Source organism: Carettochelys insculpta, chromosome 5 (genome assembly GCF_033958435.1).
Source record: "Carettochelys insculpta isolate YL-2023 chromosome 5, ASM3395843v1, whole genome shotgun sequence".
Taxonomy (NCBI): domain Eukaryota; kingdom Metazoa; phylum Chordata; order Testudines; family Carettochelyidae; genus Carettochelys; species Carettochelys insculpta.
Window position 1 is genome coordinate 27,044,751 of NC_134141.1, and position 22,081 is coordinate 27,066,831.

General features: G+C 43.7%; 1 protein-coding gene across 6 annotated transcripts in view; it reads left to right on the plus strand.

Annotated features, from left to right (window-relative positions):
- Nucleotides 1–760: 760 nt before the first annotated feature.
- Nucleotides 761–22,081, plus strand: part of SMARCA2 (SWI/SNF related BAF chromatin remodeling complex subunit ATPase 2) — a 187,630-nt gene continuing 166,309 nt past the window's right edge. For 4 of the 6 annotated variants that reach the window (XM_074994827.1, XM_074994830.1, XM_074994831.1 and 1 more), the window contains exons 1-3: nt 761–908; nt 2,635–2,784; nt 14,979–15,239. In XM_074994827.1, coding sequence (XP_074850928.1) covers nt 15,015–15,239 — 225 coding nt within the window. In that variant the 5' untranslated portion in view covers nt 761–908; nt 2,635–2,784; nt 14,979–15,014. Of the gene's footprint in view, nt 909–1,293; nt 1,496–2,634; nt 2,785–14,978; nt 15,240–22,081 lie in introns of those variants that run through there. The other 2 variants (XM_074994828.1, XM_074994829.1) reach the window with 2 other exon arrangements.

Sequence of the window (22,081 nt, forward strand, 5' to 3'; positions counted from 1 at the left end):
GACAAAACAAACCCCTGGTCATCTGGAAGGAATAGTTTGTAAAGAATAGTATATCACGACTGGTGCTACATCTTCATTAGCAGGCATTTGGAAGTTGAAAGCCCAACTGAGTGACAGACAGATTTAGCTGGAATGTTCTCTGCAACTTTCCTCTTCTCACAAAAGAAAGGTCTATGATCGCAGATTAGGAAGGGAATAAAAAGTTTCAGCGTGCACGGCAATGCCCTGTGGGGCCCTTTAAAAACAAACAATCAGCAGGTAGAACAAACAGCCTTCTGATCTCTCCTTCCAACCCTCACCTCCCACTCTGTCTCTGCAGACATGCTCGGGCAGGTTCAGGCACAGTTAAATTCCAGCACCTTCTTCACCTACCCCCAAACTACTATCCCCACTCCTGCTGGTGCACAATTCCTGTCTCCCACACTGGGGACCGTCGGGCTCTAACCCCATCACACGCCAACAACCCCAGCGAAGATACTCAGCCCGCAGCCTTTGCACGCCCCCCTCCTTCTTTTAGGCAGGCACAAACAGCGAAGGGGGGTGAGGGGCTGCATCCAGCACATTTATAGCCACACACGCGCCTCTCTCTCTCTCCAAGCACATTCTTGTGCATCTCCTCCTCCGGCTGCAGGGCTGAATGGCGGAGCCCAGCCGCCAATGCGCTGGGCCTTTCTGCAGGCGAGGCGGGACCTCTCTCCCAGCCGAGCCAGTAGCCGAGCCTCTTCCTGAGCGGTGGTGTAAGGCAGGGACGGAGGAGGAGCCAGGGGCAGGAGTTTAGGAAGAGGAGGGAATGGCTGTCATCAATGAAGTCATATTCATAATCTAGTCCCTCTCTCTCCGGCGCTGCACTCTGGGTGACTCGGGGCGGGAGAGGGGAGCCCTGCACCACGCCACGCTGCCGGAGCAAGGTAAATATAACTCAGATCCCGCTTCTCACCCCGCGCCCCCTACCAGGGCTGCTGGCGCCCTGGGAACCTGCCCCGGGAGTCAGTCGCCTCTGGGAAGAATGTGTTGTTTATTGCTGACACGCACGCACGGAGCCGCCTTCCCACCTCCCTGCAGGGAAGGATACGCGCCCCGCAGGCCCGAAGGGTGCGACCCCCCCCCCGTTCCCGGGAGAGAAGAAAGTTTTGGAGCCGATCGTGGGGAAATTATCCCGAAAACCTTTCGTAAGGCGGACGCCCGGCTCCTGACTTGGGAGGCTGGCCGCGCAGGGGACGGAGGACGCGGCCGGCCGGCCAGCCCCTGTTTTTTAAAGCAGGCGGCTGGAGTGTCGAGCCAGCAGTAAATAACAGTCGTCAGCGGCTCTCGCAATCTTTGCCGCCGCTGCCGCTGCTGCTGAAGCGAGCGATTTGCAAAGGCTCCGGGCCAGCGGCAGCTGCGACAGAAATAGATCCTAAGAAGCAACAGCCCCGGGAGGCGCAGCTAGGGCCGGTCGGCTGGGCTGCTCTCCTCTTCCTCCGCCCGGCAACTGCTCTGCACTGCCTGTGGTTCGGTGGGTATAGAAGGGGAGTGGAAGGGAGACTGTACCCCCCCTTTCCCCCATCCGGCCGCGGCAGAGGGTCGTATTTGGTGCATGTGGCGAGGGCGGCAGCAGTCTGGCTGCGCTGCGCTGAGTGGTGCATGCTGAAGTTCACTGTGTCCTGCCCTGGGGACTGGGGGGAGCGGTACCGCGGGTAGGTGTTTCGCTGGGGGGGGGTTTCCAGGGGAGGGGCCTTTCTCTAGCGCAAACATTTTCACCGACGTGGCCGAGGAAGTGGGGTGGCGGAGGGAGAGATCGGAGGGGGTTGCTCTTTAGAGTAGCAGCGTTAGCCAGCAAAGCCGAGGAGGCCATGAGCCGGATAATCTCCCTGCCTGCCTGTCACAAACATGACCCACAGCCGCGGCAGGGCGGGTAGAGGAGAGAAGGGGAAGGTGGGGGCCAGGACTTCAGCTCCTGTTGCCTTCCAGTTTAGTCCCCGCGTCTCTAGGCCATTACACACCAAACATCCGCGCTCGCAGCCAGTCGCTCCTCTTCTGCTGGAAAGGTGTCGCGATTCACTTCCCAAAATAGCTTCTCTTCCTTCCCTCCCCCCCACCCCGCCGCTTCCAGCAGGCCACCTCCCCCCCCCGCTTTGCAGCAGCCTGGCAAGCTGCGAGCGGCATAAACCGCGCGCCTCCAATTTTAATACCCCCTCCCCGCTCTGAAAGCACACCGCGCTTTATTTCCGGTGTGCACAGCAAAATGTCAGTCATTTTGGTGGGGTGGAGGGGGTTGTGCCGAACATAGATGGGGGCTGTGTGCGGAGGAGGGACTCTCAGCCGCGCGCCCGGGGAGGAGGGAATTAGGTTTTGTTTGCAAAAAAAAAAAAAGTTTTCTGCTGATGATTGAGTGAGGGGGGAGGGGGGACTTGCAGCAAATGTTGCAGTTTGTTGCTGGTCGCTGTGCGTTGGAGTGAGTCTGGAGGAGGAGAGGAGGGCAGCTGGCGCTGGCTTCTCTGCCTGTCTGCTTGGAGAGAGGAAGAGGCGAGGTTTAAGTGGTGGTTGGGGATTTGTGTGTCCCCCCCCCCCAGTCCCCGAGTGCGTGTGATCAGCAGCAGAGAATCAGGAAGTCACAGCCGCCAAATACAGACTCTCGCTCTCTCTCACACACAGACATGTTTGATCAGCGTGACATGATGACGGAGGGAAGAAGGGGAGAGACAGGCCTAGCTTGGCCGTGAAACATGCTTTCAGTCCCTGCGCCTGGCTTCTAAGCCCCCTAGTGCGTGCCTAGAGAGGAGGCTTGGCTGCCACTTCGGCAAGGTAAAGGTCTCGTACCCCGGCAAGGGAAAGCTCCGCAGCCATTGCTCTGTACAGTCCGAGAAGGAAACCGAGCTGGAGCTTGCGAAATGGATTTTTAGGTCCTGGCGATCGGGTCTGAAACTTTCCTGAAAGGGAGGAAGGAAAATGCTAGTGCCTGAGTCTTTGCTGTGTGTCTGGCTTGCAGCACCAATAGTGTGGTGCAGACATAAACTTGAGGCCTGTGCAAAACTCCGGAAGATACACTGTGGGGTTTAAAAGGCGAAAGCTTACCATTTAATGAAGAAAATCCGAGTGAGAAGACTTCCTCACTAGCTCCAACTCTAGGGCTGGGGGACAGTGCTGTTTGAAATCTTTTTCGTATTTTTCGTCAAAAGTTTGTACCTTACTTGCTGCTTTCTCTCTCACCCTCCACGTTCGATTAGCACATACTATACTTGGAAGCTTTTACTTTGCTTTTAGTTTGTTTTTATTTCTCCAAACAGATAGTGTAACCGGATACTAAAGAAGAGCGAGGGATGTTGGTGAATTAGGTTTTCACTTCAAGAAATAATTAAGTTGAAATAAATTAAGGCCGCTATATTACTAAATGCATATTTTGATTAAATCTTAGTGGTTGTGTAGATAGTATTCTTTTCTCTTGCAGTTTCACCATTTATTTCTACTTATCAGAATTTGCAAACGTTTGAGAGGATTCCATTCTCTTCTTTTAATTATGTTGATTAAGATTTTAGAAAACTGGTTAGCAATTTGCATAAAGAGTTAGATACAAAGGGTTTAAAATTATAGCCAACTAAATACTGAGGTTATTTTTTTTTCTTCAGAAGGCATATTCCAGGTATATCATGTACAGCATTGTTCTTCCTTTTGCATTAAAAAATCCTTTGCTCCAGTATCCTTTAGTTCTAGCCACTAACCCTGGAGGTCTGGAATTGGACAATGAATGTTAAGCCAAATTCCATTCCTTTGGTAGTATAAACCAATTACATGTTAGGAGGAGGGGCAGCTTTTGCTGTTGTGAGTTAGTGTATTGTTATGCAAATCAAGGCACACTTTCTCTTATAGAACCTAATTGCCCTATTATTCTCATTGACTTTTTTCTTTGAGTCCTTTTGTTAATCAAAGAAAAAAAATGATGTACCTAAAGGACAGGATTAGAGACTGGTTTTGTGCCCATATGTAATACGTTAGCAGTATGAGGCAAAAAGATCATACCAGTAATGAGCATTTTTAAATAAATTCAAAGTTAGACATATTGTGTAACGTGGACTTGACAGAGGTGAAGGTAATGCTTTGTTAAATACAGTATTTCTCTTATGAATTATGTCCTATCTTCAGGACAGGCATTACTATGGTGTTTCATAGAAAATATGCACCACAAGACTGTGTTCAAAGCAGACTTAGATCTTTTTCTTTTATTCATTTCTAAAGTGGTCTTGTGAGCATTTCTCATCAAGTCTGAAAAGTGCTTTGACCAATGCCTGAGCTTGAGTTTGACAAGAAAAAAGTGACCCAGCCAGCAGTTTTATATTGCAAACGTTGGAATTCTATTTAATATATTCTTGACAGAAGTAGAACTAAAATTAACATCTGCAAATGTCTTATTTTTCAGTTTTTATTTGATGTTAAGATCAGAAGGTGTGCAGTAATAACATTTTTTTTAAAAAGTCTGCACTCTCTCTCAAATTATGGTCCCAATTAATAATAATGATGTGATCCCTTTTTAAAGGGGAATTTGTCACTAGAGAGCAAATGAGAATGCCTTTCATAAATCATTAAGACACTGTGTATTTTTTTTGCTGCTTTTGGTGATGATTGCACATCAAGAAAGCCTCCTGGACCTCTGCCCACCTCAGCTCAGTGTCTTCTTTCTGATTGATTCTTCTACTGAAGTGATTAATACAGGTTTGTGACACAAAGATGAAAATGGCGGCAGGCAAAAGTTTTATGATTAATTAGCAAGATAAAATAGAGGAAGGAACAGTGAAGGAGCAAGTCCCCATTTGGTAGTTTGCGAACAAGATGTGACAATTACATTGGCATGTGAATGGGATTTTTTGTACAACACGTGTAAAGGCACTTCTTCCCATTCAAAAGTCTCTCTGTCTTCCTTTATCATATTCTTGTAGTTTAGAAAGGGCTCTTGCTGAGACAGATTTTTGAAGGCTTGTATAACTAATGTTAATGATCACCACATACAAATTACGTCATTGGGAAAAATACAGATGTGTTCTTGAGTTAGCTAGCTCAAGGTAGAGAAACAAGTGAAGGCCAAGCAGCTTGTGTGAAAACTATAGACTGCCTGGTCTTCACTAGGATTATGATTTAGGTAACTTGGTTAAGGTTAAGAACATAAGAATAAAGGGTTAAGATTAAGAAGGGCATTTAGGGGTGAATTACAGCTAAATAACAGCACAGAACACTGAGAGCCAGGACTAGTGACTCTAAATAAACTTTATGGGACCATGGGTAACTTTGCTAAACCCATGATAAGTGGTTGTCTGGCTAACTAAAATCATGCCAGATTACGGATGTTGCCTGACTGGAGAGGTTCATCCTGTAGAGGAATTGAAGCTGTGTGTGGTTGCTTCATCTGTTGTTACAGTATATCTTTCCTATGAAAAAGTGGCCTGTAGCATCTAGGTCGATTGGGGTGTCTCACTGGTCTTGGATTCCCAGATAACAGCTCTGGCTAGCTCTGCTCATTTCATTTGGATGTAGCCAAGATGTTACAGCGTTTCCCTGATGTGGAATGGCAACAAACATCCATGCCTCCATTAACTCTTGGTTGTATTAGTACATTGTTCAGTGTGTGTGGTTAACGTTACAGGTCACCTGGAGCAGAAGCATGACTTCTTTGGGTTTGTGTGCGATGGGTGTTACAACTTCACAGATGGACGCTTGTTTTGATATGAGTGGTTTTTTTCTGGTCTATCTTGAACTGCGTAGAAGGCAACATATGCTAAACTGGAAAAAGTCTCTCATGTACAAGAATAAGAATGGCTACCTGGAATGTACAACAACTGTAGTGTTTTAAATTGATATCCTACCTTATCCCAGTATAGTTTCATGTGTAGACGATCTCTCACAGCGGGTTGCATATTACACTTTAGAAGCTCTTATAAAGTAAGCATATTACCCCTCCATTCTTTGAACCGCTGTAGCTTCTCATCTGCTTCTGGAGTGATTTAGTGTTGTTTCTAAGGGCATGTCTTCACTATGGGCTGGACCGATGGTCAGTGATCGCTCCAGCAGGGGTTGATTTATTGCGTGTATACTGCACATGAAAAACTGACTGCTGAACGCTCTCCTGTCGACTCTGGTACTAGAAGTAGGTAGAATCAACAGGAGAGTATGAGCTGTCATCTTTACTGCGGTGAACATAATGTGGAAAGCAGACTTAAGTAGATCCACTTCAGCTGCATTATTGATGTATCTGAAATTGTGTAACTTAGGTAAACGGCCCTTGGTAGTGTAGATAAGGCGTAATAGATAAAGCCCTAAATGATGTTGATCTGGCTTCTGCAAAGGCCATGATTCCAAATGAGGTCAGCTGAGAGATGTATTGAGGAGTTGGAGGTAGAGGCATTGCTGGCTAAGGAATTTTTTCCCTTTTGGTTCCTCCGGATTTTGACCTTCAGAGCATAATGGAACACCTATATGTAGGCCCACCATTTGTTTAAGTATGAGTGACCCTAGGACTAAAATTGTTTGGGAAGAACACTGGGGGTTGAGAGCTATTTGTGACATTCATTGTGGACTATTTAACTTAATGTGGTGCTGTAAGTATGCTGTAGTGTTCTCAGATGCTCTCGGTGTTTAAAAATCAAACCATAGGGTGCCCAGATGCCGCTGAAAGGTCTGCACTGTTCTTTATGTATTGTTTAATAGTATTTAGCAATCAAGTAAAAGGGGCAGCCACGTGTGTCCCTCATGGCTAGAGGTGCTTCTGCTGCGCCCTGCCCTTGTTTTCTCCTTCACTAGAGCTTCTGCAACAAATTCCACAGTCTTGTAATCACAGCCGTTCTTAAGGACTGGATGCTTTATTATATTAACAGTGTTCTCAAACACACGCGATTTTCCATCCAGGCTTACACTAGGCACAGTCCCTCTTTGCTAAGAGACTGTCTTTTCCTCAGGGCTGGCCTAGTTCTAGTCCAGGCATAGTGAGTAGGTGGACAGACTACTGACCAAATCTGGACTGCCAGATAATTTTGAATAGATCCCAAAATCTGTTTATTTATGTATTATTATTTATTTATTTGCCCACCCTTGACCTTGCTTATATCTTTACTCAAGAAATTTGGACCTTGATTACCCTGGACTATGTTGCCTCAAAAGTTATTGCACTCATGGATGGAAAAAATTAGTTATGCGCATCACGGCATATGTGGATGTCCATCACCAATAGAAACATGATGTTCCACTGTGGGCACTCTGCTGATCAGCTGGGTGGCATCTGAATCTCTGTTAGGTGGCTGCCCAAGCACTCAGCTTATATGGAACGCTGCCCCGGCCTGTTCTTTTCCAGCCTTCCTGTTACAGGTCACCTGAGTGAAACCTTCTGTATGCATGTAAAGCAGAAGCGTCAAACATTTTGTGCTCAAGGATTTGTCTGACCCTGATAACTTGTTCAAATTTTACAGACTGCAAATGTTCTGCATCCCATTCAGCACTGCCAGGTACAGAAAATGCGGTTGGGGCCGAGCTTCAAAATTGGCAGATCCCCAGGAGGGCTCTTCCTTATCTCTAGGTCCCTGCCAAATTGTCTGCCATGAAAAATGCATCACAGAGCATAAAATCTGGTCTGTTGTGTACTTTTAACCTGTACGCTATACAGATTTTGTAAAGGAGCTAAGCACTTCTCAAACTGGGGGTGCAAGGTTATTGTACGGGATTAAAAACAACAAGAAGTCCTATGGCACCTTATAGACCAACAGCATAAGCTTTCGTGGGCAAAGACCTGCTTCATCAGATGCATGAGTGGGGGTTCCAGAGGAGGGTTGCCATCCTTACTTCTGTGCTGCCTACAAAGCTGGATGGCTTGAGTAGCAGCTGCTGGCAGGACCCCTTCAGCAGCAGCGCAAAAGTAAGGGTTGCAATACCATGCGTGCTATCCTTCTGTGCTGCTGCTGGCGGCTCTGCCAGCTCTAAAGTCAGTGCTGTCCCCAACAGTGGTGCAGATGTAAGGTTGGGAATACAGCAAACCTTCCATCTCCTCCCACCAGCAATCTTGTAGTCTGCCCACAGCCTTCTTTTGGGTCAGAACCCCTACTGTTACAACACTGTGAATTTCAGATCTAAATAGCTGAAGCAATGAAATTTACGATTTTTAAAATCCTGTGACTCTGAAATTGACCAAATGAACTGTGACTTTGATAGGAACGTACTCCTCAGCCATCCCCATACAGCTTAACCGGAACCATACTGACGCGAACCCTTTCCTGGATGTGACCTAGGTTGTGGCAGATACAGATAATGTAAGATCAGGAGGGAGGATGGCATAGAGCCCCAGGGTGCAGCCAGTCACCATCTGCTTCCCCAGTATAGACTGGCGACATAGAAAAGAATCCTCTGGGATAATATGTGTGTGTGTGTGTGTGTGTGTGTGTGTGAGAGAGAGAGAGAGAGAGCCAATTACTTTATCCCTCAGTCCACACAGTCCATATGCATAGGCCTGCCATATGCCATTCTCTCTTCTTCTATGCGCAAGGGGGCTCAGTCTCCTGCGCACATGGACACAGCAGAGCCCTTCCTGTGTCTGCAGTCCATGCAGTTTAGAGCTCTCCCTGGTAGGAATTTGAGGGCCCCGATGTAAAGTTACAGAAGTATGGTGACCGAGTGGTTAAGATGCTTGATGTCAGTCCTGAAGGTTGGGAGTTTGTCTACTCAGACCTGAAGGATGAGGTATGCATTTTACAGTTATGTGAATTGGAAGTGGTACAAAGTCATTTGGATGTGGTGCTGGCCAATTGCTAGCTGGTGTATCGTTGGCAATTAAATTGAAGTGCTTTAACACTTCAGCCTGATGAGCTATTGGCTCATAGGATCCAGAGGGTTCTAGAGTGTAATTCAGGGTTCAGTTCAAAAACAGATGCAAACTTTTGTGGAAGCTACAGTAATATTTTGGCTTCAACAGAAGTGTTGTGAGGACTGCAAGATTGGGCACATAGTTCTGACTATAAAGGGGGGAGGAAATGTTTTGGATTTTTAAATACAATCCTTAAAACGCTATTGGAAATGCTATTCTCATATCTGCAACTAAGGTAAATTCCTATTCTAAACTAATTGGTCAACACTGACTACGATAGTTTTCTTTTGTTCACATATCTAAAAACGCAGTGCTAAAATGTTAGCTAGAGATATGCTGGTGCAGTCTGGACTGACTCTGACTTACACTCTGTCAATGTTGTAGTTGATATCTCTTTGTGAAAATTTGCTTTAGAGAGGCTGAGATTTTTCAGAGGAGTTTAAAGGAATTAGGTAGTGAACTTCCCGTGAAATTCAAAAGTTGGCCACCTTTAAGCTCCTCTGATGAGCTCAGTAAACATATACCTCCCACATTCTTGAATTATATAGACCATAATCATATTAGCAATTCTGCTTTATCAGCGGACTGTCCTTTGGTAGGATAGGGTATAAATGAGGGGCCAGGCAGAATAAGGCCCATGGCACAAAGGGAGCCTCAGCCAGGTTCCCTTCCTGCCATATCTCTGAATGCTGTGAGTCTGGGGGGTGGTGGTGGGGAGGCTTCATGCGCTGTTCCTGTCTCTAGCACAGTCTCACAGCTCCCACTGTCCGGCTTCCGGGCAGTGGGAGCTATCGCTGGAAGAACAGAGAATGCACAGAGTACCCCTCCTCTTCTCCCATCAGGCTCACAGCCGTCAGAGAAGCACACATGGCCCCTGCAGCTGGCTGCCATGGGTGGCCTGTGTGGGCAGGGGAGGCAGGGAGCATGACTGAGAAACTTGATGGGCTGCTAGCCAGGAGTACCCTAGATTAGTGTTTCCTGGCATCCTATCTCCTATCTTTCCCCTCGACACTCTGCTCTCCCTCCTACACTCCTACCCCATGTAACCCAAACCCTCTGCACCGCCCCCTACACCCATACCCACTCCCAGACCCTCCCCCGGATCCAACCTCCTCTTTCACTCAAATGCCCTGTCAAACTCCATACTGCCTCCTGCACCCCACTCCCTTAACCTAAGCTCCTTTCTACACCCAACCTCCATCCCAGACATTGCACATCCTCCATTCATTACCATGGAAGAGTGGAGCCCTTGACCAAGTTCTTGGCATGACCTCCCCCCATCAAAATTATTGCTAACCCCGGTGTGAACTGTGGTTTATAGCAGTGGCACTGCTTTTCATTTTGCAGATGGCTTTCATGAGAGAGAATACTTTGGACAAGCATCTCTCTTGTGTTTTGTGGACTCTTAGGTAGAATTCACTTATGGCAGTCAGTGAATGTTTATATTCCTCCAAGAAGTTAGCTCTTATAAATTAGTGCTTGGTTGAACCTCTCTAATCCAACACTCTCCGGACGTGACTGGTACCAGACAAGGATTTGTCAGATCACTGGACGTCATTGTTCATCAGCATTACCAACATTTCCACTGCTTATTGGGATCTTAGAAGATATCTAGGGGTAAATTACAGCTAAATAACAGCACAGAACACTGAGAGCCAGGACTGGTGGCTGGAAACAAACTTTATTGGACCTTGGGTGACTTGTCCACACCCATAATAAGTGATCACCTGGGCTAACTAAAATAATGCTGGATTATGGATGTTGCCAGATGAGAGAGTGCTGGAGTAGAGATGAACAATCTGTAGCAGAAGAGTTGTGTTTTTTTGTAAAACAAAATCGCAGAATATAAATCTGTTTAAAAAATATTTCACAGTGTTATATCCTATAAGACGGGGTGAGTTTATCCCTTTTAACAGAAAAAGGGTTTGTTCTGGAGTCAGACATGTCAGATTCACTTGAGTAGTTAGATAGTTGAAAGATTTAACATTCATTTCTAATGGGGTACGAAGTTCTCTTACATAAAATTTCTATTGTTCACATAAATAATTTTGCCATTTACATGGCGCTATAAATGAGGCCAGTTAATTTTTATGTAAACTCAAAATTAAGTTTGAAATAAACGTGCATAGGGAGTGTTTGGTATCTCCTGATGGACTGGTTTAAGTACAGTACAGATAATACATGAGATACTGGATCTCTTTTGGCTTTACAATGAAAATATGGTACTTTCACGTTAATTACCTAGTTCCTGTGAAAGGCAGCCTTAAATGTGGTGCTGCTACTAAGTTTTACCTTGTTAAAATGTGTGTGATGTGTGATATAAGGAGGCAGTTATAAAGGGGTCCTTCTAGTGCTGCATATTTCAGCATGGTGAGGATCCCTTATAGAAACTCCCTTTTGTTGTTTGGAAATGTCTTTTAGGGCCAAAAACAATCTTAGTGTTGGCCTCCAAGAAGCTGTGTACACATGCAATCATTTAAAAACATGATTCTTTTTGTGAGCATGCCATGGGGCTGTAGGGGGACTAATTAGACCCTGTGGTGTTCTGTTGTTATCTTTTGTTTTGAACAGTAAAGCTTCAGAGATATCTCTGTGTCTCACTCTGCAAGGAGTGGGCTCCCAAGATAGTTTATTTTCAGTGAGTTAACAGCACTTGTTCCAATTTGTTGCCTTGAATCAAAGTAAAGAAATAACTAATACAACATGACAGTACAGAATTTATAAATGAAAGCTTGTAAAAACTTTTCATTCTTGACAACACCTAGATGAAGGGGAGAAATGAGAGAATGCTCTCGAGACTGGACTTTTTTCTTATTTGCAATATTTAGTTTTATGACCCCACAGCTCATTGAAAGGTGCAACATTGTCAGTAAGCTTCAAATTCCACCTGCACAAACCAGAAGCATAAGGGAACAGCTGGCATTTTAACCTTCCCCATCCTGCCTTACCTAAGGCCCTCCTGTCTAACCTAACTGTAGGATAATTTTCTTCATGTCCCTTCAGTCCTTGGCATCCCATCTAGCAGTCAGTAGAGAAGCCAGGTAAGATGATGGTTTATATCTGTCCTCTAATAAGCAGGTTGAGAAAACTTCTTTCCCATATGTTGCAGTTAAAAGGGTTCCCATAGGTTGTGCTACAGCTTACGCCAGATCTACACTAGACCTTAAAGTCTATTGTAGATTCCAGTTACGGCAATTGTGTAGCTGTAATTGACTTATCTACAATTGATTTACCTGCCATCCTAATTGAGGGAGGTCGATGGGAGAAACTCTCTCATTGAGCTCGCTTACTTCTTGTGCGATTTGCAGAGTATGGGGACCGACTGTTGACCCTGAATAGTTTGACTGAAATTGAACCCTGGAAGACTGACCATAATTGGGTTGATCTTCCACATAGTGCAGACATACCCTTAGTTTGCATGTCATTTATGCTTGGTCTGGGAAATAATGGGACACAGATACTTTCATCGGTCTTCTGACTCATCCACTGTTTGTTGTATTTTGATACTGTACAGTAAAACTAGAATTATTATTTTAAAAGCACTTGATTTAGAACTTAGTCTTTGATAAGTGTATTTTTATTATTTCTTGGCAAACTGACAGGGAATGCTCGTATCATTTCCTTTAAGTGACATAGATGACTTCTATGTCCTTGCATTACAATATTTTTTCATGTACATTGGTGAACGAGAAGTTCTAAATGTTAGAGACCGACAAAACTGTTAAGTGCAAGAGATGAAGAATGGTCTGAGATATATCCTGCTTCTGCAAGTACACAGAAATAAATAAAATAGTTGGTTCTCCAGGGAGTCTGAAGGCCTCTAATTCATTCTCTGGGCTCTTGTCATTTTATAAGTCACTTGAGCTGCAGTCTCATGCTTTCTGACATCAGCAGAACCCCTCAAGTGATTTACGCCTCTCTGTTTGCTTCAGAGCACTCTGTTCTTTGTGTATTTGCTTGATATTAGTATTGTATCCAGAAGTAATAAAAGTCCTAAATTAATGTCTTGATGATTTTTAAAGAGTTTTGTGTAACGTAAAGATTTCCTGTTAATAAAATCTTAACTTATATTTCTGCATTATCTGAGGCACGTAAGGAGAGATTTTCCAAAGAAATGGGTGTGAGTTAGGTGCCTTAGGGGTTGTACGTACTAGTGTGTACAGGTTGAACCTTTGAAATCCATAACTCTCTTGTCCAGCACCCAGGATTAGGAGCCAACTGGGAGTCCTGTGGCAGGATCTCAGGCTGGAGCCAGGAAATGGGTGAGCTGGAAATACAGCAGCCATTGGGAAGCCATGGCGAGAGCTGCAGGTGGGAGAGAGGGAAGCGGGGGCTGCGCCTGGAGAGTGGGGAGCTGGGGCCACGACGGGGCTTGCAGCTGGGAGTGGGCCAACAGCCTTCAGAGGAGCCCAGGATTGGGCTCAGCAGCCAGCAGGGAAGCATTAACACCCTCCCCCCACCTCCCCGTGTTTGTCAAAATTCCTGGCTCAGGACCACTCATGGCCTGAGGGTGCCGGACCAGGGAGGTGCAACCTGTACTTCAGTAGAACGTATGTTGGTCAGAGGTGTAAATACATCGCCCCCGCCCCGACTGTTGTAATTTTATCGACTTAAGCACTGGTGTGGACAGTGGTATTTCTGTCCGACATAGCTACTGTCACTCAGAGAGGTGCAGTTACTGTGTCAGTGGGAGAGATGTAGCAATTCTACTGTAGACTAGCCTTCGGTGTCCTTCATGCTTTTAGCTATCTTCTCTGCAAATCTATGTGATATAACGTGGTGGTAATGAATTAAGATACTTATATTCATGGTTTCCAGGTATTATTTCCAATAGCCTGTCAAATATGTTGTTATAAGCAGGATGGAATGATTTAAGTAATTTTGATTGAAGTCTCTGTTTCTAATCATGGTTTAAATCAGCAAGCAGTAAACATTGATTTTAATTTATCAATTTGAATCATGTTTTGCATTTGTGCTTCATTTATTTTCCTGAAGAATAGTTGATTCTTACTGACAGGTAACCGTTCATACATACATGTTGATACACACAGATCCATCATGAGGACCAAATTCAGTTAAAAGTGTATGGCCTTTACACTGTATATGGTACTCTTTGCTAATCAGGAAGATAAACTGATATCTGTGCAATTTAGTCAGCTATTATATTGCATAACTTAATACTAATTTTACAACTTTTATAATAGTTAAAAAGAGTGAATGATGCAGTATCTGGTAAATTGCTCTAAATAAAAAAATTAACAATTTTATGTCAAGCTTTAAATTAGAATTTTCATCAAAATAATTTAAAAAGATATATTTTCTTTAAGTAAACAGTCTTAAATGTGCTGGATGCACAAGAAGAAAATTTATGAAAATGCGTTTTGCAATTAAAATTAACTGATTTATTAAACAAAGTTTATCTGGAGTTTGTGAATTAAATGGATTGTTTTCTGGTCACCCTGTCCTTCAAAATTTTAGAGCTAGTAGATGTCATCCTCCCACGCTCAGTTTTTATTGATAAATTGGAAGGAGAAAATAAGCTCTCTTGATTTTTCAACTCCCAGTAGGTTTCTTAACTTCGAGCTGAAATAGTTGAACAAACTGAAGAAAAAACTTTCTCCGCATCTGTAGAAGATGCTATTGCTGTCAGAAGCTGGTTTAGCTCTTCAGCAAATTGGTTCTAGGTGCTTAGCCAGTCACTTTGACCACTTCAGTACTTGTACTTTTAAGAAACGTTGGCAGCAAATATGACTTGCTTTACATTTTTGTATTTAAAGGATTCTATTAGATTATATGAGTTTAGGCCTTAACATTGTCCATTTCAAATTAGGTTTATTTTAATAAAACTACTTAATTAAAATAAATGAAATCCAATTGTTCATTAAAAATGCTGATTTTTATCCACCTGGCTTCTGTGGATGATGTATAAACATATCTAGAAGCTGCTCAAACTGTATTATTTCTCTAGTCTTCCTGGGCCTTTTTGAAGGATGGGAAAATTATTGTGTCATATTAAGGATCATTGAAGTATTTTCTTGCTGATAACTTAGTTGTGTGTCTGATGCTAGTTAAAAAATAGTTTTATCAGAAATAGTTTCTTATTGAGTATATTCCACTAACCCCCATGTAATGTAAGACATAATGTTTTGTTTCTTTTTGAAATTAGAGCTCCTCTGCTGATTGGACAAGAGATAGAACATAGATGTCCACACCAACAGATCCTGGGGCAATGCCTCACCCTGGCCCTTCCCCAGGGCCAGGACCATCACCTGGACCAATTCTAGGACCTAGTCCAGGACCAGGACCCTCTCCAGGTTCAGTACACAGCATGATGGGACCAAGTCCTGGACCCCCTAGCGTCCCACATCCTATGCCCAGTATGGGAACCACTGATTATCCACAGGAGGGCATGCACCAAATGCACAAGGTAATTGTATCTGCAAATGAGCACTGTGTTTCTTGGAGTTACATCTGCTGATAAAAACATACTTTTATACTGTCAGTCTCTGTAAGCCCTGTATTTTATTTTGTGGATCACTAGTAAAAGTGCCATCTAAATTCTGATTCCATCTTTATTACTGGGAATTATGTACAATTCAAATGGCTAAGAATGTGTGGCTTTTTTTTGTTTTTTGTTTTTGTTTTTTTTTTGCTGGCAGTTCGACAGATCGTCCCCAGCGGTGTAAACTGCACACATTTTGACATGGTAGTCCTCACTAGAGATTATGTACAGAACATCACAAGGCCAGCCTGGCAATCATTCTAATTATACCACAAATTACATCTTAGGGCAGACTCCTTTTTTAAAACTTTTTTTGGAAATATTCTGTTTCCATGTTGCATTTTGGTGGATTTTTCTCCCTTTTTGTTGTATTCTTGTAGAAGGAAACTTCATGAAAATGGAGTTCTTGCCCCTTAAAGGCTTATGCTTAAAGAACTTCTACACTGATGAAAATTTTTGTTTTCAAGTTAATGTACATAAGCTCCAACTGTATTAAAACACTTGAACGTATGTGTAACTTAAAATAGGTGACTTTTCTGACCTCGGCAGGGATTGTATGATTATAGTTATGAATGTGCTGAAATACCTTGTTTAGTCATTGCTGTCTGAAAATATTGTGTTTGGGATTCCTTCCTGAAACTTTGTGCCATTTGTTCCAACCTCTAATTATGCATCAATGTTATTATGGCACTAGGATTGCAATGGGGATTCATCTGTCAGGGTTAGTTTTCCATATAGACAACCTAAATTTTGCTTCTATAAAATGTTTTAAGTGTAAATTGTTCTGGTGACTGCTTCTGAGGAGAACCACAATGGTTGTGCTCCCAGTTACAGGATGACAAAACAGTTTTAGATTACAAATGAAGCAATCACCCATTTGAAAATAAACTATATTTTCTTTTTAAATCCTTCTCTAGAAGTAGAGACCTCTTCAGCTGGCCCCATTTGCATTTTTGGATGTACAGTTTCAACCTCTGTAGCCCAGCATTCCATAGTTTGACAACATCTGCAGTCCGGAATCTTCATGGGTGCTCCTGGACTGGCACAGTCAGCAGGGAAGAGCTGTTGCTCAACCAGAGTGTCCCAGATTTCAAAGGTTCAGCCTGTGCTATGTAGTTAGAAAAGCTGGCAGAACTACAGATGCTGCTGGACCTGTACTCAAACAACTTCTCCCCTGCCCTCCTGGGAAGGAACTGGGTTGGGGGAAGCTCAGGAAAAGAGTCAGTAGAGCCCTTGGCTGGGCTATGCTCCTCAGCCACCCTGCCTCTTCCCCCCGAGTACCACCTCCAGTCCCTGCTGGGTCAATGCTGGCTCCTTTGCTGCTGCTGGGATAGAGTCTTGCAGCCAGCAGCAGCAGAGGGACCAGCATTGACCTTCCCTGGTCCAGCAGATTCCCTGATTCATGGCTGGTCATTTTGATCATCTTTCATGCTGATTGAATCACTGTTCCTAAGGATGCCATTTAAAATAATCAACAAGGACAGGACATGGGCTGAAATCTTTGTTATGAAAAACTGTCATTAAAATATTCACAACACATACATGACCTGGGGTGGGAGAAGCCTGGGGCCAGAGCCCTGTGCAGTTTAAGAGCACAGCCCTTGATTATAAAAACTTCTGAAATCTTCATGTTTGAAGAGGGAAGCTGGAGTAGGGCTCAGGCACTTCACTGCTTTAGTTTTATGCCCATAAAACATGAAGCATTACATTAACTAAGTTCCAGTCCAGTTTCTCGCTACAGACTTCTCAGTGATGACAGTACTGTGTCCATAGTGTCAATGGTTGTCCCTCTGTGTCAGTGCCTGCTGAACTCTAAAGGGTTCCTGGGTGCTTGGCTAGCCTACCCCCTCACTGATTGTTACTTGTCTCCTAAGAGGTCCTGATGCTGACAGAAGAGAGAAGCATATGCAGTTTAGCAGAAGACGAGCCACAGACTCTATTTCTGTAGCATTGTTAGTCACAAGAAGTCTCTAGCTTCTAAATTTTCCTTCTTTCTCCCCTGCTAGTGTCTTTCAAAATGCCGAGGGAGCATTCCCCACACAAACTCCATGCTCTCCCCTTCCGGAGAACTCCAGGGCTTCACAGGAGAAGTAGTAGTGGATCTGCTGTTCTGAGCAGCTTTAGGCTTATCTTTGCTCAAAAATTTGCTGTGTTTGATCATGATTGTGGAGAGTGTAGGTAGCTGACACAATGGTGACTGATTGGCATAGACGGGTGACTTTTTTAGAAGTATCAAAGTCTCGTTGTTCAAAAGTCACTGAGACATTTGGGAGCTGTGCAGGATACCAGGACAGCCTTTGCTATTTAATCTGTCTTAAATCCTGCAAGGTTGTGCAACAATAGCAGCACAGGTTGAACCTCTGAATTCTGGGATTCTCTGATCCAACAACATCTGGATCGTGGATGTTGCCGGACCAGGGTGTCCCAGATTTCAAAGGTTCAACCTGTGCTATGTAGTTAGAATAGCTGGCAGAACTACAGATGTTGCTGAACAAGAAAGCCCTGGTGGCTGGGAGCGGGAGCCAGTTGGCAGTCTGTTGGCTAGGAGCCAAACAGCCATAGTCTGGCCGTTGGTAGAGGGCCAGCCAGATTGGTGGCCTGTGGCCAGGGAGGCTGCGGCAGGGAGCCATGGTCTGGGGCTGGGAAGTGGCTCAGTCTGGGAGGCCAGGAATGGAACCTAGAAGTAGGCGCTGGAGGCCACCAGGGGAGCATTGACCTCCCCTAGTCTGGCAAAATCCCTGATTCAGGTCTGTTGAGGGCTCTAGTATGCGAGATCAGGGAGGTCCAACCTGTACACAGATAGTACTGCACAGGCTTCAGCATGGGAACATAAGCTGGGCTCACTTTCCTGCTCTGGAGCTTTCACTGTTATTGTTACCTATGATGGCTCAATTTGAGCAGGCTTGGATGGTTGAGACTGTGTACGGCTCTTGATTTGTGCACATACCCGGAGTCTCACTGCAAGCCAATGAGATTTAGGCTCCTTAGGCACTGAGGACCTGGGGTAAAACTTCCAAGAGGATATCATCTCCAGCACTGTGCCAGCTAATTCAGGACCGTGTCCCCTACTCATGATACCAGTCTGTAATAATTGGTATTATGAAAGCTGATGTGACTCTCCACACTTCTGGTCAAATGCAACAATGTTGTGTGTTCGTAGTGAGAAGAAGTTCCATAGAAGTGTGGTGCTCAAGAATGTGTGGCTAGCCCATTCATGTGTGAAGGTTTAAAAACACACACACATGAAAAATGCAACTCCCATTTGTAACCACCATTAAGTTACAGTGACTCATATAACCCTTATACAAAATATAAAAGAATGTATTAATATACAGGGTAATGTTTATTATTTATTGAAGCTGGTGTTAATGAAGCATAGCTCTTACAGTTTGTGTATTTAACAGTGCTGATGTGATAACAGTCGGAAATCCTGCCTCCAAGAAAACTATATTTCTATAAACCAATAAAATACATGTAATACTTATGGTTAAGACTGATACAGTAAACTAACTTTTCTGGATCAGTGAAGAAAAACAACTTTTTTTTACTGTCAACCTTGAAGAATCAAACTCCAGAAGAGTGAAATGGATTCTCCTTTGGCTCATGTGCAGTCAACAAAATTGTTGGCAAAGACCCAGTTGTCAGGGCTACACATATATCCTCGTTGTCCTCCGGTTATACCCTCAGTCATTCCAGTGTGATTGTATTGATAGCACATATGTAACAGAACAACACTTGGCCTACAGAAATGTTATTCGCTAGTGACAGTGCACACATAGAAATAATCCAGCTTTTCTGTCAGATCCTAGGCCGAGGCTGCAAGTCCAGCAATTAAGAGAACAACAACAAAAAAAAATCACCTGTAAACTAAGGAGATTTGATCTTTAAGTAATTGCGATGCAATGCAACTTGTGAATTACAGTAAACCTTGGATTTAACGGACTAATGGGGGAGGAGGGGTGTCCATTTAACTTGAAAGTCCATTAAATATGAGGGTTTACTGCCCACCCACCTCCATCAGGCTCCCTAGTCCCCCAGTCCCTCCCAAAAAAAAAAAAAAAAGTTAAAGAAAAAAAAGCCGGGGACTTACCAGACTGCCATCACTGGAGGAGCCGCCAGATCCTGCCGTGCGGCTGGAGCTGCCCCACTGCACACTGCTGGGACCCCACCGCACAGCTGGAGCTGCCCAGCTGTGCGCAGCTGGGACTGTGCCACATGGCTGGAGCAGCTCTGCCATGTGCTGCTGGACCCTGACGCACAGCTGGAGGAGCTGCTGCTGGAGTCACCACACACTCCTCCCACCAGGGGTGTGTATGCACATGCTGTCTGCCTGTATATGCGCCCCACCCTGGTGAGAGGAGTGCGTGGCGGCTCTGGGCAGTGAAGGTCCAGACAGCTATGAAGAGTTCAACTGCAGCGGACCACGGAGGCTAGAAGTGACACCCTGGTAAGCCCCTTACATTTTTTGGGTGGGGGTGGAAGGCAGGCATTAGGATTTTATAGGCCCCAATTAAGCTGGCTTTGGGTACAAGAGGGGGGCTAGCGTACATCCATTGTTCCCGAATTCTGCTGAATCGGTCTGTAAATCAAGGGTTTACTGTAATGTGGTCAGTTACATGAATAATAAAGGTAACGTTGTTAAAAGACATGTTCCATAACCTTAGACATTGCCTAAAATATGAATTCTCTAAATGGAAGCATTATGTGGCCTTGCGTGTAACTGAGCCTCCACTCGCCTCCTGTTTTCCAAAAATGTAATTTATGACATACAGCCTGTTCTTATAAATGCTTACTTATGTAGAACAATAGAAGGTAATTATGTTTAAACTGGATCCTTTAATAATAGCCTTAATCTCTGATCCTCATTTTCTGTGATAGTACTTATGTGAAATATTATCTCCATCCCTCAAAACACAGAATAGCACCATTACATTGTTACAGAATATACTCTTCTCCCCAACAAATTCCTTGTGGAAAAAAAAGGCTTTTATATAATTTAATGGGTATGGGACTAGTAGGAGTGAGGTAGTGTTAGAGATCCTTCCTGTAATTTTTTTTTAACCATTATATGGAGTTGGTTTTATTCCTGCTATGTAACTGTACAATGCATCTATAGAAAAGATATGTAAGTCTACTTAATTTTTGTAGACCCCTATTGAGTTCTGCTCTTGTTACATTTTCTAGGACTTTTTCTTAAGGGTTGTTCTGTAAAGAAAGGCTGTTAGGTTGAAAATTATATGTAAAAAGCAGAAATTTCAAATTTAAGTTCAGAACAGCATAATTGAAACTAATCTTTTTAAAAGTGTTTTTGCTGTTTTAATCTTAACTTCTCATGGCTTGGGTAATTAAAGAAAAATAGACCCATCTGTTTCACCCCTTTTGGTAGTCAGTTTGTAGTGAATTTTTCTTTCATAATGCTTGGGTTACTCACACTCATTCAGATCAGACTCTGTCATTTGTAGACTCTCCTTCTATTTAAAAGTCTTGGGACTATTAGGTTTTGTAAAAATATTTATCTACCCAAAAAAAAAAAAAGTACGAACTTTGGATCACTTTGCCCCAAAAGCATCCTTTTATCTTGAAGGTACTTTGCAGTTACACAAGTGAATCCCTCACTCCAGGATTGATGTAGGGGCATTCTGCTTGTATATTTGTTTCTCTCTTGGTACCAGTCTACTCTTCCTGTGTTTTAGGACTTTAAAAAACAATGGGGACTGGGGAGGGAACTCCCTCCAAGGGCCTTAGTTCTTCTGTCTCTTCTAACTGACCTACCAACTGTCACGGAACCTTCTTGTTGTTGCCTGTTAGAGTAGTTTAGTGAAATCACTCTAGTGACAGCAGAGCTTATGTTGTAATGGACCCAGAAGTGTTGCAGATGAGGCCAATTTCCAGTATAAATTGCCCAGTGTCCACCTGAAAAGCTGGGACTAGAGCTTTGATCCTTCAGCTTCAAAATACTGCGGCTCAAATTTAACCATCATGTAACTCTTACTCTGCAACATAGATGACTTTGGTTCCAAGTCTACAGGTATAATTTTTTCTAAAGTCCCATTTTTGGGTAAGGGTTAATACTGTGAAACTTTAAGTGAAATGAAAGTGTTTGCATTTCCTTTGAATTTTTTGTGTGGAAAATATTGCTGTTTTTGGCCAGCTCTATTCAAAACATTGTGTATAAAGTAGATTTTCTAAAAGGACAAGCTTACACATCTCTTTCTTTTCATTCCCTCTTTATAGCTTAATGTACTGGTTTCTTACATTCTTTTTAAATTAACTGTTTTCTCTCAGGCTAATTTTTCTGACATTAAAAAAAATCTATTTGCATTTTCAGGTAAAAAATTGCAGATGGCAAATGCTGTGTGCAAGGAAAGCTGCTACAGGAATTGCAGCACTTTAGCCTCATTGGGAATGAGAGCTTCTCTGTCCTTTCAGGACTGGGAGGACAAAGGAAGGGGCCAACCTTTTCTGTGCTCATTCCAAACCCTGCAAATACATATTTTTAATAGGTGACCTGCTGGATTTCATGCTTTCAAGTGTTTAATTTTGTTCCCAAACCTCTTACCTATGATTTGGGCTTGTTTCCATGTCATGGAACTTAAAAAAAGAGGGATGTTTCTCTTCTGTCCTCCATTGTAGTCTGTTTCCCCAATCTCTCTAATCCTTAGTTTACTTTCCTGTCTTGCCTAGTTTGGGATGGGCCTTCTCACCCTCCAAATACAGGTGAGGAACGTTATGGAGAGAAAATGAGTGAGAGTCTTTCTTGAATTCCA